At 50.1% G+C, this 15,895-nt stretch overlaps 3 protein-coding genes across 3 annotated transcripts; 2 read left to right on the top strand and 1 right to left on the bottom strand.

Annotated features, from left to right (window-relative positions):
• The first annotated feature begins 20 nt into the window (after positions 1-20).
• Positions 21-1,196, top strand: CSUI_005160 (uncharacterized protein). The gene has a single exon (XM_068065339.1). It carries the CDS (start codon positions 534-536, stop codon positions 672-674), a length of 141 nt encoding a protein of 46 aa, XP_067922687.1. The 5' UTR covers positions 21-533; the 3' UTR covers positions 675-1,196.
• A 1,781-nt stretch (positions 1,197-2,977) lies between these two features.
• On the top strand, positions 2,978-11,093 carry CSUI_005159 (chromo (chrromatin organization modifier) domain-containing protein). Its single transcript, XM_068065338.1, has 6 exons — positions 2,978-4,165; positions 4,938-5,188; positions 6,008-6,067; positions 6,694-6,749; positions 7,313-8,097; positions 8,475-11,093. Exons 2-6 carry the CDS (start codon positions 4,982-4,984, stop codon positions 9,896-9,898), a joined length of 2,532 nt encoding a protein of 843 aa, XP_067922686.1. The 5' UTR covers positions 2,978-4,165; positions 4,938-4,981; the 3' UTR covers positions 9,899-11,093.
• A 1,169-nt stretch (positions 11,094-12,262) lies between these two features.
• On the bottom strand, positions 12,263-15,232 carry CSUI_005158 (uncharacterized protein). The gene has a single exon (XM_068065337.1). The coding sequence runs from the start codon at positions 14,098-14,100 to the stop codon at positions 13,414-13,416; it is 687 nt and encodes a 228-aa protein (XP_067922685.1). The 5' UTR covers positions 14,101-15,232; the 3' UTR covers positions 12,263-13,413.
• Between the last annotated feature and the right edge of the window lie 663 nt (positions 15,233-15,895).

The raw sequence follows: 15,895 nt of genomic DNA, 5'->3' as shown, positions 1-15,895 counted from the left end.
TCTCTTTCCTTCTTGCCGCTGGTTCCTTAGCCTTTCCTGAAGCGGAAGTTGCGTTGACTTTCTCTCTCTTTGTTGCGCGAATCTCTCTCTTCTGTCATCATTAGATTCCTCCTTTCTTTGTCATTCCTTACAACTGGCAAGTCTCTTTCATTCTTCATCTACTTGAGACTATTCGACTTCTTCCTCCACCCAGGCGTTCTCCATCTGATCTGTCGTCGCAGATCCCCAAAGAATGAGAATTCAAGCACAGGCTCATATTCTCTCCTTCTCCCTGTTCTTATGTTGTTAGCTAGCTCTATCTGCAGTTGCTAACACATCAGCAGGCAAAGATTTCAGGTGTTTCTGATCGCTCTGATATATCTGAAAACCTCCGAAGAGAGGACCGTCTCTCTCCATCTGCTCTTCGTCTACTACTCGAGCCTGACAGGTGGATAGGGTAAGCGTCTTGTTCTAGGGTGTCTTTATTTCTCTTCAGTCATACGAAATCCATCTTGCTTGCGGCTTCAAAAGGTATTCTCGTGTCTATTCCAAGCATGGTGAAGGAGAAGAAGGTTACGAGGTACCCACAGACACACAGAGACTTCCAGAACTCTAGCCTTATCTTGTATTTATGCTTGTTAAAATATATGTTGATATACATATACTTCATCTCTAGAATGGATACATATGTGTAAAGGAGTAACAAGGTTGCGATGTGGAGGAGCGAGAGGTAGAACATGTAGGGGGAGAGAAGACGGGTAGAGAATCTCTTTTTTGTCATGAGAAGAAGAAAGAGAAAGAAAGAGAGGGAAAGAAAAAGGTTCGTCGTCGCATGAAAAGAAAAGAGGAAAGCAGGAGATTTAGGAGAAAGGAGAAGGACAGAGGAGTAACAGAAAAGGCTCTTCGTAGCCATCTGGGGGTCTGCGTTGCTTCACAAGCATTCTCGAACTTTTTCTAGAGTCATCTTATTCTTTCTTGAGCTTGGTTCGGTCTGAAGAAGAAGAAGAGGTGTGCTTCTCTTCAGCAATCGATTTTCTTGTTCTGATCATCGAGACTGTATGTGTATCGTTTTCGTCGTTGTGACAATCGACTTTAAATGAAGCAAAACAGAAGAAAAGATGAGATATCAACGCATCTCTTGGCCTTTTTCGTGTAACATGTGGAGTGGCATATATGATAGTAGCCCTGTATATGTATATGTCTATCCAAATGTGTGTGAGGTCTTTGTAAGAGTAGATGTATGTGGGTGCATCTATAGTCATGAGAACCGCATAGTCTCTGCTGGTTTCTTCTTCATGCTTTGGTTGAAGAATGAAAGAGATTTGAATTCTCACGATGGTCCACGTGCTTTTCCTGATTGTCCTGCCAGTTTGCATTTTTATTTAAGATACACGTGATCTTCGGATAGAGAAGATTCCCGAGTCTCTCAGTATTTTCTCTGTACTTACCTTCGTAACAGGTCACCTAAGAAAGGAGAAATACAGCACTATATTGACATTTATTATGTGTATACATATATATCTAGAGAGAGAGAGAGATGTAGATGTAGGTTGCACACCCCTACGCATAACCACTTCTGTCGTTTGATAGGTATTTCTGTGTCTATAACCAATCGGGCTTGAGGATGGAAACGAACAGACGTAGCTGTTGTCCTCCACGCTTTTCTTAGGATGCAGTTAATCAAGGACTGATAGACAGGAATTTCGAGAGCGCCGCTCAAGAACCTAGATAGTCTAGATCGTTAAGGCATCTCCCACATTTTTGACTTGGTCGGAAACCTGTAGAGCCAAACAGATGACTGAAGATGAAGGAGAGACCAGTTTGTTCTGAGGAGAGAGATGGATCAAAAGCTTTCGTCAGGTTCTTTTCTTTCGTTCTCTTGCTAACTATGTAAGAAGGGAGAGAGGACTGTTACGTTTGCCGGCGGATGCGGATAGTCACCAAAATCCGAGTAAAAATTTGGAATAATGTTGGAGGACCGCGTGAAGCACAGCAAGCGTACTGCGTTGGTCTTCTTTTCTTTTATTGGACTGACCGGAGCAGTAGGCCGTCTCTAACTCGGCTGTGTCAATCCCATCAAGGCAGGAGAGAGAACTTTGTGACGGAGGAGGGTTCAGCAGTAAAACCCACTTTCAAGATTCAGCTGACCAAGTAAGTGCCAGAGGTGGCGCGATACTCGCGTGTCTCGGGTAAAGTTGTATCCTAGCGCGTAAGGGGGCCAGTTCTGTGGTCACAGGGTATCTTCAGTCGGCTATCGGAGTGGGTTGAAGATGCGAAAATTCTCAGCCGTTCATTTGCACACAGCAGCTTCGACGTGGGAAGGGACCAGAACGACGAAGGGACCGACACGACGCTCTGATCGGAACTGCTACCGGATAGCTGACAATTTTATAACTTCGCGGCACTTGAGGTTTCTGCTTCTCGTCGAGAGGATGCGACAGTGTGGGTGGAACGCCAGCGCGATGTTGGCTGAATGCTCAGCCGGGCGCGTTCTTATGCCACACGCAGTGATGTTCGGCGGTTGAGAAGCTCGTCTATCATTTCTTTGAATGTCTCCTACGAATACAAAGAACTAACAGTAGATTACTCTATCTAATGTGAACGGAAGTGCCGCTCTGCTGCGACAGGAGGAGCATCAACTGAGTCACCGGGAGTTGGCACAAAGCTTTCCAGGTTTGGTGCTTGGACTCCAATCTCAGCTCGCAACAGGAGAGGCAAAGCACGCCTCATTGGTCGACATTCATTAGACATCCTTCTATTCAACAGCAACTTTATCGGTCCAGCCCGTCATGTATTCTCATAGGATACGCGGGAGCGCTTCTCAAGAAAAAGTGGCCCGTTAGGATAGATACTCTTGCGTCCATCTCCCCGCCCGCCCTGCCACTTTCGTTCNNTCTTTTCGCAAGCCTGTCCGGCAGGAGAGGGTCCCTTCCCTTTTGGACTGCACTCAAAGAGAGTTTGATACCCAGATTTACTCTTCCACGATTGTTTGAGAAACAATTAATCAAAAACGGTATTGCGGTAACCATAGACTACTGGAGTTCCTGTCATACACCTAGGAGGCTCTCAGCAAAAACCGCGGGGGGGTCGGGGTACCGAATACCACTCCCTACTACTACTACCGCGGCTTCCCACCCTCTCACTCTCTTCCACCAACGTTTCCCACAGGTTCGATGCCACTTGTTGGCCGGCAGAGAGGGGAGAGAGGGAAAGAAAGGGAGGAGGAGAAGGGACGCTAATGAGGAGACCGGGGGTGGAGGAGGTGGGGGATGCCCGCAGTCGAAGAAAGAAGTAGATGGAGTCGTAAGGGCCACGGCTTGGAACCAGGAATAATCATCCCACCGCTGACGAAGGACTGCACACACGTGGTATAGACTAAAACACACGCAATATGGTATCTGTGGCTAGGCACAGAGACGTACTGCTGTTGCCGGTCCTCCCCTGTGAACTTCGCAGTTATCGGACGGGTTGCTGTGTTTTGTTTTTGAGGGGTGAGAAGAGAAAAGAGTAAAGGTGTGAACTGCAGTTGTTTATACCCCCACGCGTCGGCCACTGAGTGCGAAGCTTCTTCTTTCTCTCTGGAGAGGCCAGCTATACTTTTCTGGCCTTCCCATTTCTTTCTTCGTGATCCTTCTTGTCAACTCCGCCGAGCGCCTTGAAGGCTCAGGAGAGGGGAAGGAAAAGGACTGCTTTTCCTTGGTTTTCCGGGTTCTTTTTTCATTGAAAAGAAAAAGCCGGCGGTACTTAGAGAAGGTTTCAGAAGGGACACAGAAATTCGGAGAGGGGAGAGAAAGCAGGGAGCTTCGCGGACCTCTTTCTTTCCGGCTTCCTTCCGCTTCGTTACGTTTTTTCCCTCTTGGTTGTCTTAGGGGGTACTCTGCTTGTACAACTTTTCCTTGTCGTTCTTTCTTTCCGGTTTTCTCGTGTCCGGGTAAACAGAGACATTCACTTTGCAGACGGAATCCGCTTCTTCATCTTAGCCATCCTTGGCAGTCTTCTCTATAACCCTCGCCCGATTCCCTTCGCGGCTTCTTTTGACGAGAAGTCAGAGGGCCTCAAGGAAAAGATTCTAGCAAAGCAGTTTTGACTGTAACTCCCTGTATTTCCGTGTCTCCTAGTGGCTCTTGTGTCACTTCTTTCCGAGAAAAAAACTCTAGATACCACCATCGATCACTGAAACGAAAAGGTACGTCAAGAAAACCGGCTGTTTTCTTCGTTCTCTCCCTCCGTTCTTTCTCTTAGGTTCATCGCGGCTTCTGAACGGTCGGGGGTCATCAGAGTCTTCCCAGACATCTGAAGGGATACTAGTGATACCTCTGGTCTTTTCGAAATCCCTAGCTCCTGTCTCTCTCTACTACTAGTCACGTCTTCTACTACTCTGTTTTGGGTGCTTGGTTGTTTCGCATCCTCATGTTTCTCCCGCGTGTTTTTTGCGCCGCGATTTTTTCTTGCTCTGTTGTCTTGCGCGTTTCTATCGTTCTTTATGAGCAGCCTGTGATACTCCGTGGATAGTCCAGTAGTTGTTCTCAATCTTAGCCCCCAAGCACAAGCCGTAGAGAAAAGTCTTCGGTGTCATCGGGTTTTGCGAGCCCTGAACTGTACTTGTAGAGTCACTACATACGTGCAAGCCTACATGCTTAATAGGCATGTATTCGTGGCCACAGTCGTCCAGGCATCACCCACATTCATGAGTTCGTCCGGAGTGTATGACGATGGTGAGAGTACAGCGAGCAGCCCGCAGGTCTGGACGTCGTATTTTCTCTTGTGACAGGACGTGCTTTCTATATCTGGATGCATGCCCAGCGAGTATACACAGCGTCTGCTACACTATCAAGTCATCCCTTATGTAAGCGTTGTGGTATGTGTATATACCCGGGTTGCAAACCCAGTATGACGGACGAGTCTAGCTGGTATTGCTCAAGAATCTGCTGCACCTCCGCCTATGCGTGTCTCCACAGAGCTCATCAAGTTACACCAGAAGTCACACGAGAGACAAATCGGAATGGCTCGACGTTCTCGAAATATTTCAGGAGGAGCAGGGCGGAAGGGAGGGGTAGCCGCGAAGTCTCATCGTAGAAAGAGTATCGATTCTGGAGGAGAAAGCACAGCTAGTCATCGAAGCCATCCAAGGAACGATGAGGACGTTGCAGAGGAGGAGCTCGAGTATGAAGTCGAGGGAATCGTCGCATATAAAGAGGAGAAGGGCCGGGTATGTTGGTGATAGAGGAGGACAATAATAAAGAAGAGAACGAGGAAGGGTTTTACGTATGCTTAGCACAGCATATGTGGGAAAGCGTTTCACACCGATATCTCAGCTATGAGAGGGTGAGGGGGGGGGAAAAGGTGTTCTGCTGGACGACGCGTACAGGGGCAGGACGCACGCAAAAGTTTTCGCATCAATTCCTACACTTCCGTATCTTGGAGGGGAGGCGCCCGTATGTGATATTTGTAGGCGCGTATATGATGTAGGGCTGCACCTGTACCAAGCTAGCCGTGTGTTCCCACACATGTCCCTGTATCGATTGTATCTGTGCTGGGGCTCGCATATTACAGCGGCAGTTGTGCGGGCGATTTAGTATGTACGTATTTGCGCGAAGGTGCGAGGTGTTACGAGTGCTTTTCGTGTATATCCTGCCCGGTGACGGATAGCAGCGGCTTAAGGAAAGAACCTCCTCACATAAACTTTATCCTTAAGGAAAACCTCACAGAGAAACGAAGAACCGAGAGGCGTTTTGGTAACCAAGATTTTCTCGTCAGAACGTGAAATAGCTCTCCATTCACCACTACTCTAACACATGAACTGTCTTAGGAGGGTGGGGTGTCGTGTGTGCGGGGTGTTAGCTGTGGCTACCTTTGTATCTCTCTCTTGATACGCGCGATTACTTTGTCTAGATGAACTTACACGCAGCATCACCTATAACCGGCATGGGGCTTATAAGCCTTGTGTGTATGTACCTGTATGTATTCGGCAGGTCTGCCTATGTATGAAGACTCACACAACATGTTTGTTCATGTGTTCTCTTCTCAGCAACTTTGGAGAGTTCGATGGAAGGGCTACGGGCCGCAAGATGATACGTGGGAAGACAGAGTAGGGCAGAGAAAGACGGAAAAAGGCAATGTCTTTTTTACTCCTAGAATTCGTCGGACTTCCTTCTTCAATCTTTCACTCCGGATGCAACCAAGCAGCTGTACACATGACTCTTACTGCATTTCCATCTAGCCTGCGAACATGCATTTGGTTTGTCCCGTCATAGTCCATCTATAGGTATTTATCTCTGTCGTCATTCATATCTGTAGCTACACCATTTCTCCCATCAGGCTCCTCGTTTGGCTACACAGCGTTCCTCACGTATGTCTTGTGGTATGGGATATATGCACGATAAAAACATACCTTTTCTCATGATATAGTGGTGCATGTGTACAGATGGATAGTTGGAGATCCTTGCGTTGCCTCTCCTTACACGTATTTCATCCAGTACCGGGGTGTATGATCTATTGTAGTAATAGTCGTCGTCTTGACTCTAAATTTTCTGCTGTCTCTGTATGGAGTCTCTCTCTCTGACGTTGATCGAGCAGATGCTTGCATAAACATCTATACAGGAGGGGGGCAGGCCGAGGATGACGTGAGGAGGTCGTATGAGTGTAGTTTGGAGTTCGGTAGCGAGTCGTCAACGGGATGGTCTTCTTTCGTCTCTGGTGTTTCTTCCTCTTCAGAAGAACCTCAATGGCTCGCCGGCCTTTTTTAGAAGAATGGATGAACTACAGCTCGAGTAAGGGAGAGGAAGAGTCAAAGTGTACATACACCCTTCCGTCGGAGTGACGTACCCACCTCTGTGTTCTCAACGTATCACTCCCAATAGAATACCCCGTGTATTCTTCCGAGATACAATACCGGCCGAAAAAGAGTCCTGTATTCTTGTTCTAGTTGTTCATTTTCTCGTCTCGTTCTCTTCTTTGGATATCTTGTCTCTTTCTTTCCCGAGTCACTGAGTCTACATGGCTTGTTGTCTGCCTTCATGACGCGCGGATGTCATTTCCTGTCTTGTAGCGAAGTCTCGTTCAAATCTAGCATGAATGAGAGTTTTGATGATTCGATTCCTACGGACTCATCCTATGCGCCTTTACACATCCGCTTCGGTTCTTCCCTTTTCCCTCCTGCCCGCTCAAGCTATCTCCCCTTCTTATACTTCCTAAGACGTGGTCGAGGACGTGTCTTGGGGATCGCTGGATTCTTTTTCCCTTCGTTAACCTCGCAGGTTATCTCCGTGTCTCCTCTTGCTTTAGAATACGTGATGGATCGGAGACGTGTAGGTGTCTCCTTTTTTCTTTTCAGATGGAGACAGCCTCGACAGTCAGGAGGCAGTAAGACAAGCAGCAGTAGTCGAGGCCGAGAGAGCTCTCGCCGACACGCAGACGACGAAGAACGAGACCCCCATGAGGAGGAGGAGGAAGGGGTTGTAGTAGAGAGCGACGATCAGAGTGAGCAAGATGAAGAAGAGGACGAAGGAAGTACAAGAGGTGACCCAACATGTCCAGGAGGGAGAAGAAGATTACGTGGAGTAGGTAATAAGGGTGGGAGTATGCAGCAGTCTTCGGAGGACTATGGCTCTTTCTACGATGGGTCTTATATTAATCAAGGTGGTCATAACGCGATGCATGAGCGAAGCAGCAAGAAAGAAATGACGAAGAAATCGCAGCAGGCATCATCTACAAAGAAGAGAAAGTTGTCAGCCGATCAAGACAGGGGAAGTATGAGGAAGGGGTTATCGCATCCAGTGGATGATGATGATGATCAGGAAGAGGAGGAGGATGAACACGATGAAAGGAGTTCAAGAGGGAAGTCGCATCAGCATTATAAGAGCGGAAGACGCGATGACGGGGAAGGAAGACGGGAACATCCTAAGAGAAGAAGAAGAGGTGAAGAGAGTCAGGCTGAAGATGATGAGGGAGACGACAGTAGTGTTGCAGGACAGAGCCGAGGAGAAGAAGAAGATGAAGATGATGAAAGTGGTCCGCATGGACGTGACAGAGGTGGCGATAGAGAAGATGACGAAGAAGGGCCAACCATTCCGATAGTGTATGGAATTGACACGGAGCCACCTCGTCAGCATCTTCCAGGTATAATGGCCAACAAGCAAAGCTTCCTTCTAGTGATATAGATAGATATGTCTCCACGTCTATGTGGAGTGACATACAGAGTGATAGATGAAAAAGGTAGAGGAAGCCACCGAGACGGTCGCCGTCCTCCGGCGTGCGAGGTTTGACAGAGATACTCACGCTCTTTTTCTTGTGTGCTGAGCCTCCCCATATACGTATCTATACAGACCATAGGCTGTATATGCATATATGTCCTCGGTATGGTTGTATCTGCCGCATATACACACGTCACCCCGCCAATGATGTGTGATGCGCAGAGAGATACATGTCGTCATGTAGTGAAACATGAAGGAGGTAAGGGTGACGGATTGCTGGTGTGTCTGGTTATCTTCCTGCAGATGAGCAGGTCTTAGATGGGGACAGACTGACCATCGTACGCTTCAAGAATGTGAGCGTGGATTCCGGCCTCCCTCCGCCACGTGTCTCCTCGGGCGATCAGGAGCACCCAGGAGAGGAAAGCGGAGAGGGGACGAGAGATCGGGATGAAAATGATAACGAAGAGAAGAACAGGGATTCGTCTTCGGAGGGGAGCGCGGGAAAAGGTGAAGGTAGTGCAGGCCGTGGTCAGCATGGGGCAGGGGGAGGTGGAGGAGATCAACCTCATCAACAGCAGACCGGACCATCAGCATCTTGTGTGTATGTACAGTATATGATTGATAATAAGTATGTGTACTCAATAAACTTTGAAACGGCTCGAAAATACTGTCCTCAGCTTCTTCTTAGCTATCTCATGGCACGTACTACTTTCAAGAATAGTAATAGTGCTAACGGAGGAGGAGGAGCTGCAGGCGCCGCGGCGGCGGCCGCAGCGGGCAGTAGTGATGGTAGTTCGCAGGCCCCTACATCAGCAGGCGCGGTTGCTTCCTCTGGTTCTCCTCCTGATCTCGGCAATATGATCAATGGTGAAAGCGGAGGGAACAGTACTGCAACCACTCTGGAGGAAGGAGCGAGGACGAATGAGGACGAGGAGGAGGAAGAAGAAAGCGGGGGGGGAAGCGAAGGTCTGACGGGAGCGATCGTGACAGATAAGTCCTCCGTGGCCACAGGCACCGGATTGTCTCTCCTGTCCTCAATGGAAACCAGTAGTGGCGCAGGGGGTGGGAGCGGTGAAGAGGGTCACGTGAACGTCGTAGCTGGAAATAGGGATTATGCAAGTTCTGCTGCAGACGAAAGAGGTGGGGGGGATAATGTTGTCACAGACCTCGCTGCGGGGGGCGGGGATGACTCGGGGTGTGTACACCCTATCAGGGTAGTATCGGGAGCCTTAGAAAAAGGAGATACCCCCCAGATGCAAAAAAGGACGCAGGAGGGAGACGCCAGTGAGAAGACAAAGCCGACAGCAGGTCTCCCGGGAAGACCGAATGACTCGACAGGTGTCCTTAGCTCGCTTGTTGATAAGTTGATTGGGCAGGAAGGAGATCTCATTCATCTTAAAGGGAGGAGCAAAAACACCGAAGATTCCCTAGAGGAGGCAGAGGGAGGAGAACAAGCTTCCGCACTAGCAGGGGTGAGAAGAGAGAGAAACTTTGAAAAAGGCACAGATCACAATCATCTTACAAGAGAGAACGACGGTCTGCTCGCAGTGGGTCAAACACCACCTAATGAGCGAGCACCTGGCGAAGAGGTTCCTAGCGAAAAGCATGATGAAGTCGCTCTCAATAAAGAGAAACTGGCTGTTCTCAAAGAAAAGGAGAGAGAGCTTGAACATCCGTCAGAGAACTCTCCCTCACCAATACTTCCACCTCCAGCTGTAGCAAGCTAAAGCGTTCGTCTGCGGCACAGGCTGTTACGAGGTAGACTGAAAGGGGCGAGTGCTGAATTTGAAGGCTCTTTCGAAAGGTACAAGAGAGGTAAAGGGTTAGGTAGGAGCCGAAATGAAGTAGGAAAGAAGTTGTCGGTTAGATAGTGTTTTTTCGTCTACCTCAACTATTGAATGTGAGAATGGCGAATCTCTTCAACTAAACACCGCTTTGACTGTGAACGGGATGCTCGTGTTGTTCTTCCTGATCCGTAGTGAGAGACCATCCCTGTCTGTATGTACACTCAACTCGCGGACCACGTCGGTGAAGCATCCACGGACATCGACAGGAAGGATGATCTGTGTGGTAGTCTATCTTATTATTCGTGTGATGGTACGTGCTGACCCTCTGCAAGGCAGTACTGGAGATCTACTCTCCCGCTCCATCCGCTGTAGAGATGAAAATTCTCATCTGGAGGAGGCCTGTCTCGGGCAATTGTGAAGGAGATCCGTGTAGGCCTCGGAGATTAGGAGTGAAGGTCGTGTTCCTGGTCTGCCTCATGTGTAATGTGAGGGAAGAAACTGGCTGGCTTACGAAGAGAGGTACACAAAGGAGAGAGCAATCAGATACGTTCTCTTTTATCTTTTTTCTTTTTGCCTCACGTCGCTGGCGTGTATGCTATGCCATTACAACAACGGAGGGCTCGGTCCCAGTGCTCTTACGATTTCGGTATCGATAAGGATTTCGCTAGAAGCGACACAAGTTCCGGACCTTTGTACGCGTGGAGATAGAAGGAAAAAGTAGGAGGGAGACAAGACTCGAGAAGGGTGGTGTATAGATGCTAGTTGAAGTAAGACTTAAGGACGATGCAATGAAGGGAAAGGGGAGGAAGACCCAGGGCCAGCCGTGTGCATTCTTCGCTTCTGTTTCTACTTTGTAGTGTTGTGACGAGGGAAATCCTCCCTGGCGCAGAGTGGCAGTGATCAGCTAGCTCGTCAGTGAGCTCTTGGTTTGGGTGGAGGTGCAGAGATTTTCCGTGTTCTCTTTTGTATCGTCTTCTGCTGCATGGTGATCAGCAATGGACACGACATATGCCGCCGGTCGTCCTCCCGTTGCCTGTGGATCTTGAGCGTTTGTACTGTGTGTCCGTGTGTCTTTCATTCCATCATCTTTTTGGCTTCTTTTTTTCTTCATATCCGTGTCATCCCGTCCTCCAGACTATTGAAGCAAGTAGTCTGGGAAGGAAGGCAGGGGCTCGTCGTGTTTGACCTTTCTCTTCGGAGGAAAGGACGGACGAGGTTCTACCGCAGACCGGATTATATGAGAAACGTTAAACATCAGCCCGGATGCAAAGCAGTAATTTTTGTTTTCTTTAACGTGCAGTGATGTCCGCTTCTGACATGCCAACAGCACTGTCTTTGTAACAGTTGTCAGGAAGGACGAGGGATGATTCCAGTTGGGCGTCTTCTGTTGCCGGAAGATAGCTACTACGTTGGAAACGGTGCCCTGAGGGGTGGATTTCAATCGGGATCACTGCCTTCGCACGTCAGCCGATCCGGAACTGCTACGAGGACTTTCATCTGAGTTTGTTATACAGTCGCTGTTCGTATATGATAAAATGTGGGCTGATCGAACGTTTTTCTGCAGTGTTCCGATACGCCGCGTGGCCGTGGCACAGCCGCCGCGTCTGTTACTACAAGTCCCCACGGATATTGTCGCCAGTGGTACGTGCAAACTGATTCAAAGGCGACTACGCTACTCTGTCTTCTGCTCCGACGGCGCTCGGCCCAGGACAAACAACCTAGCGCGGAGACGCAAACCTCAAGCCAGATTTTGCCCCGCGATGGTCGGACTCCCGCGCGCTGTTGGAAAAAGCCCGCCTTCTGCGTTGTGGCCGCCCAGCTCTACAGCCGGCGCAGGTACCGGGCCATAGAAAATAGTAACCGGCGCGGGTCTGCTTGTCTCCGTCATGGTGTAGGTTGCTCTCCGCGGCTGTGACCACGACACACGAGCTGCCTAACAGGTCATCGTCTTCGTGAAATCTAAGCGTCCGCTACAGAATCGACCGCTCCGGCAACTGCAAGCGGTACAAAGCTCTTGTCCCCCCAGCCAATAATGGCGGCTGCTAATTCAACCCTCAACCCTAAGGGACGTCACACGACAAGCAGTGCGCGCACTCCTTCAGGATACGACGAGGAGCAGGGGCGGCCCACCAACGGACGTGCAGGTCCGGCACTCAGAAAAGCTGAGGAAGACGGCTTTGTTGTTCCCGAATGCGCGTGGAGCGCTTCAATAGAGATTCCGTGGCTCGTTAATGCATTCAGATCCTGCAGGAGAACGCTGTGAATGTCAGTGATCTCAGTAACTACGGGCCATTCAGCAGACATGTCACCCCAGGTTTGTCTCTGTGCTTGAGATTCGACCTGTCAGTTGAACTTTGTTCAGACTGTAGCACCAGCCTGTCGTTGGACGCGTACCCTCAAACTGCAGGTCTGAGTATCATCACAAGGACAGTGGTCACCGGGCACCACGAACTCGATGAACATGTTTTTCCGGGGAGTTTCTCTTTCTTACAGTAACAGCTTTCAGTGCAGAATGAGAGCAACGAGTAAAGCGCTACCCAACAGGAAACCAGAAAAGCAAGCACTCTCAAGACACAGTTCTCAAGGTCCTTTTTACTTACACTACAGTCCCTCGCCCCGTTCAATCACGGACTTCATCAGAACGGCGGCCCTATCGCCGTACGCATTCCAGTGCATACCATTCACCGCTCTAGTGCTCCCCGCGATACATACTGTATCCCCTTTTTACGCATGGTTTTCTGTTGCTTTCTCCCTTAAAGAAAAAAGGAATGTGTCAGACACTTGGAGGGGTGTATGCAGGTGTCGCGCAGAATCCGAGCACTTTGAGAGCCGCGCAGAGATGGGCCACACTGACGCCGTTCTCGCTCCTGTCCTCGCCTGAGCCGACGTGATAGCGGTGCGAAGGGGGGGCCCAAGCGTCCCTCTCGACTGCGTTGTCGAACTGTAAAGTGCCTTCCGGGATCCTTGCTGTTCGGCTGCAAGCCACTGGTCACCCGGCATCACTGGAAACCAGATAACGTCCCTCTGAGCTTGCACTCGGCAGGGGGCGGGTTCTTTCTTCTGAATCCTGTCAGTTCGTCACCGTCATCCTCTTGATGCGCTCCGGTCCTTTCGGCTGCTGTTCAGCAAGGTTCAGGTTGCCTGCCCAGCTACTACCCCACTCGCGTGTATGTTGGTCTGAAAATATCTCGTCCCTACGGGAGAAGTCTTGAAAAAGCTGCGTCTTACCCATTGTGCTTACGATCTGCTGATCGAACAAGTAACTGGAGAAGTCGGAACTGCATCGCAAACAAGTGGAGACGCCGCCACATTGGGCCACGGTTACTCATGAATAAAGAAAGATCCATGTACAAGAGATCAGAGCGTACTGGAGATGATGAGTGGGAGGAGACGCAGTCTGTCGTGAAGCAGCTGTTGAATGGTTGTGTTCTTTCAAAAGAGACTCCTTTTTCTCCTCAGTGAACAGCACTATTACTGCCGACAGTAGTAGCGGTAGTCAGGGGTTCACTATCAAGTTCTTTGTCGTGCAGTTGGAAGGAGCTACCGGATCCTGAGGCCGTCTCTTTCAGAGGAAGTCTTCCTGAGTCACGCTGGACCACTTTCACTAGAAGAACGGGTGCAGGCCTGGGTTGGTTAAAACGGGCAATTGCCATGGCCATTAAGGTAGTCACGGCACCCCATAGTATCAGTCCTACAATTCGACTCGCCACCTTTATCGTGTGGTGACTCTCTGATGCAAGACGAGTAGGACTCCTTGCGCGCGAAGCAGAAGATGGTTCGGAGTCTGCACTTCGTTTTCTTTCATACTTTCTGCGGTGGCGTCGTCGGCGGGTATCCGCCTCAGATTTTGCTGGGCGAGTTTCCACCTCCGCCTTTTTCGGTGGGACGGAGTAACTAGGAGGTAAAGGCTCAAACACTGTCGACCTCTCGGCGGAGTAGTTTTGAGCAGAGTGAGCAGATTTGTCGGTCGGCCGAGTTTTCTTCAGTGGCTTGCCCGTCTCGCTTCTGGGGGACCCTTTCCCTGATCTAGATGGAGACATCGGGCGTTTTGGAGCAACATCGTTCAGGGTGTTGGTGCTTTCTTCTTCCACCGCGTCCATAGCAAAAGTCACGCGAAGGTTCTTCTTGTTCTTTTTCTCCATCGGAACATTCTAGAGTCGCCAATGGCGAAAGAGACCCCGCTTCACGTGCCTGCGCACGTGCATTCGCAAGGTCTGCGCACAGGCGAAAGGCCTTGGCGAATGACGAGAAAATCTCCTTAGTGAGTAGTTCTTGGTGGAAAAGAAAGAAACCAGGCTTGGGAAGTAGTACGAGGTGTAGCCGCCTCTTAAAACGAAACCGCGAGGAAGACGTTAACAACCAAACGAGAGGGGCACCAGCGGTACAGATCCCAACGGTCCACCAAGGAAAACCTCGTGTATGTAGAAGCAGGAAAGACGAAGAGAACTTTAACACGTGCACTGCACGGCTTTGCTTTAGTATGAGAGAACACGGCTGGCTTTTTACTTGAAGAGGTACAACGGTGCCATGAATGAATGGTTTTCCTTCTCGTACCGCTAGCAAGTCTGAATGGTGGCCCGTCTTTTCTTACTCAAATAATCAAACCAGTCTTGGAAGACCTCACATAAACAAGCATACCGCATGGAGCAAGTCTCAAGACATGAACAGCTCAAAGAAAAGCCACGACAGTACCGATTTGGAGTAGTGGGGCTGTTTGTGCCCCCCTGCATACAGCGCGCTTGGCCAGAGCCCGCGTGACCGAGCGATCGAAGGCCACGGGGCCATGTAGCCAGAAGTCGCCTTTCGTAGAGCTGGGGGACGGAGGGGTGGGTGTTGCGGTGGTGGAGACGAATTCTGGGGCTCTACAGAGCGAAGTTACCCTACTAAGGATGATTAACGCTGGGAGAACTACCCTCCCTTACTGTGCCTCAAATTCTTGGTTTGAAGTGGACAAAAGCTTCAGGTGCCTGGAATCATTTCCAGTTACGTCAACGAACAGCGCAGAGATAGACGGAACGTTACGCAGCGCCTTGTAGCCGTTGGCTTTCAGGGCAACCATGACCGGTCTGACGGAACTCGGCCGAGAACAGGAAGCCTTACAGTGGGCGGTGTCAGCCGGGACGGCGTGAACAATACCTCTGTGTCGGTTGCACTCGGGGACAAGGGGCCGGTCAGGACTTACTTTCGTTCGTGATGATGAGGATCTGGTCGACCGTCATATAAACACCTGAAGTCGGAACAGCCGTTCTAAAAGTACACAAGCTTTCTTCTCCTCCATGGTTGCGAATCGATTCCCCTTTGCGTGCAGGGGACGCCACGACATGTTACAAAGAGAAGACACACTATGCCGTTCGGTTGGTGTGGGAGTATTCCCTGTGCCACTAGTGTGTAGTTCCGCCCCGGCTTGTAGGTATGCAGTTCCGCTCACAGAAAGAAGGCAGTTCTTCGTACACTTCTTTCCCCAAAACATATGCTGATCATGTATGCGCAACGAGCCGCTGCTTTTGAGGCCGCAAATCCTCCTGGAAGGAATCGAGTTGTTGCAGCTGTGGATAGTGCAAGGGCTGTAGAGGAGGAGCGTACACGGAAAAGACTCAGGCCAGGCCGGAGACCACAACATCTTGAGAAGAACTTCTCAGAGCGACACTCCAGCGGTGATGGCAACGAGTCGCAACGGGTGCACCAACAGGTGATGGATGCGCTACTCCAGCTAAGCAAGCGAGGATTGTTTGGGACTGCGCACGTGACACCCAAGCGTGGGTCCCAACGGCCAGGCAAACAAGAACGCAGGCAATCAGCAACCAGTGCCTTCTGCTTTTACTGCAGGAGTCCGGACCACAAACTCCCGGGCTGCCAGTGGTGGCAAGAGTATATCGCAAACGATAGTGCGAGGCGCCACAACTGTCCGAAGTGCCTGCAACGCGGACACTCGTACGC

This window comes from Cystoisospora suis (genome assembly GCF_002600585.1).
Source record: "Cystoisospora suis strain Wien I chromosome Unknown contig_2484, whole genome shotgun sequence".
NCBI lineage: Eukaryota > Apicomplexa > Conoidasida > Eucoccidiorida > Sarcocystidae > Cystoisospora > Cystoisospora suis.
Note: the sequence above shows the minus strand (reverse complement) of the source record. Positions and strands in the feature narration are given on the sequence as shown.

Excerpts from the sequence above, each read along its gene's own strand:
- CSUI_005160 (XM_068065339.1), top strand. The coding sequence starts at position 534 with ATGGTGAAGGAGAAGAAGGTTACGAGGTACCCACAGACACACAGAGAC.
- CSUI_005159 (XM_068065338.1), top strand. The coding sequence starts at position 4,982 with ATGGCTCGACGTTCTCGAAATATTTCAGGAGGAGCAGGGCGGAAGGGA. Across the intron at positions 6,068-6,693 it reads ATGATACGTGGGAAGACAGA|AAGAACCTCAATGGCTCGCC; the intron begins GTAGGGCAGAGA and ends CTTCCTCTTCAG. Across the intron at positions 8,098-8,474 it reads ACCTCGTCAGCATCTTCCAG|ATGAGCAGGTCTTAGATGGG; the intron begins GTATAATGGCCA and ends ATCTTCCTGCAG.
- CSUI_005158 (XM_068065337.1), bottom strand. The coding sequence starts at position 14,100 with ATGGAGAAAAAGAACAAGAAGAACCTTCGCGTGACTTTTGCTATGGAC.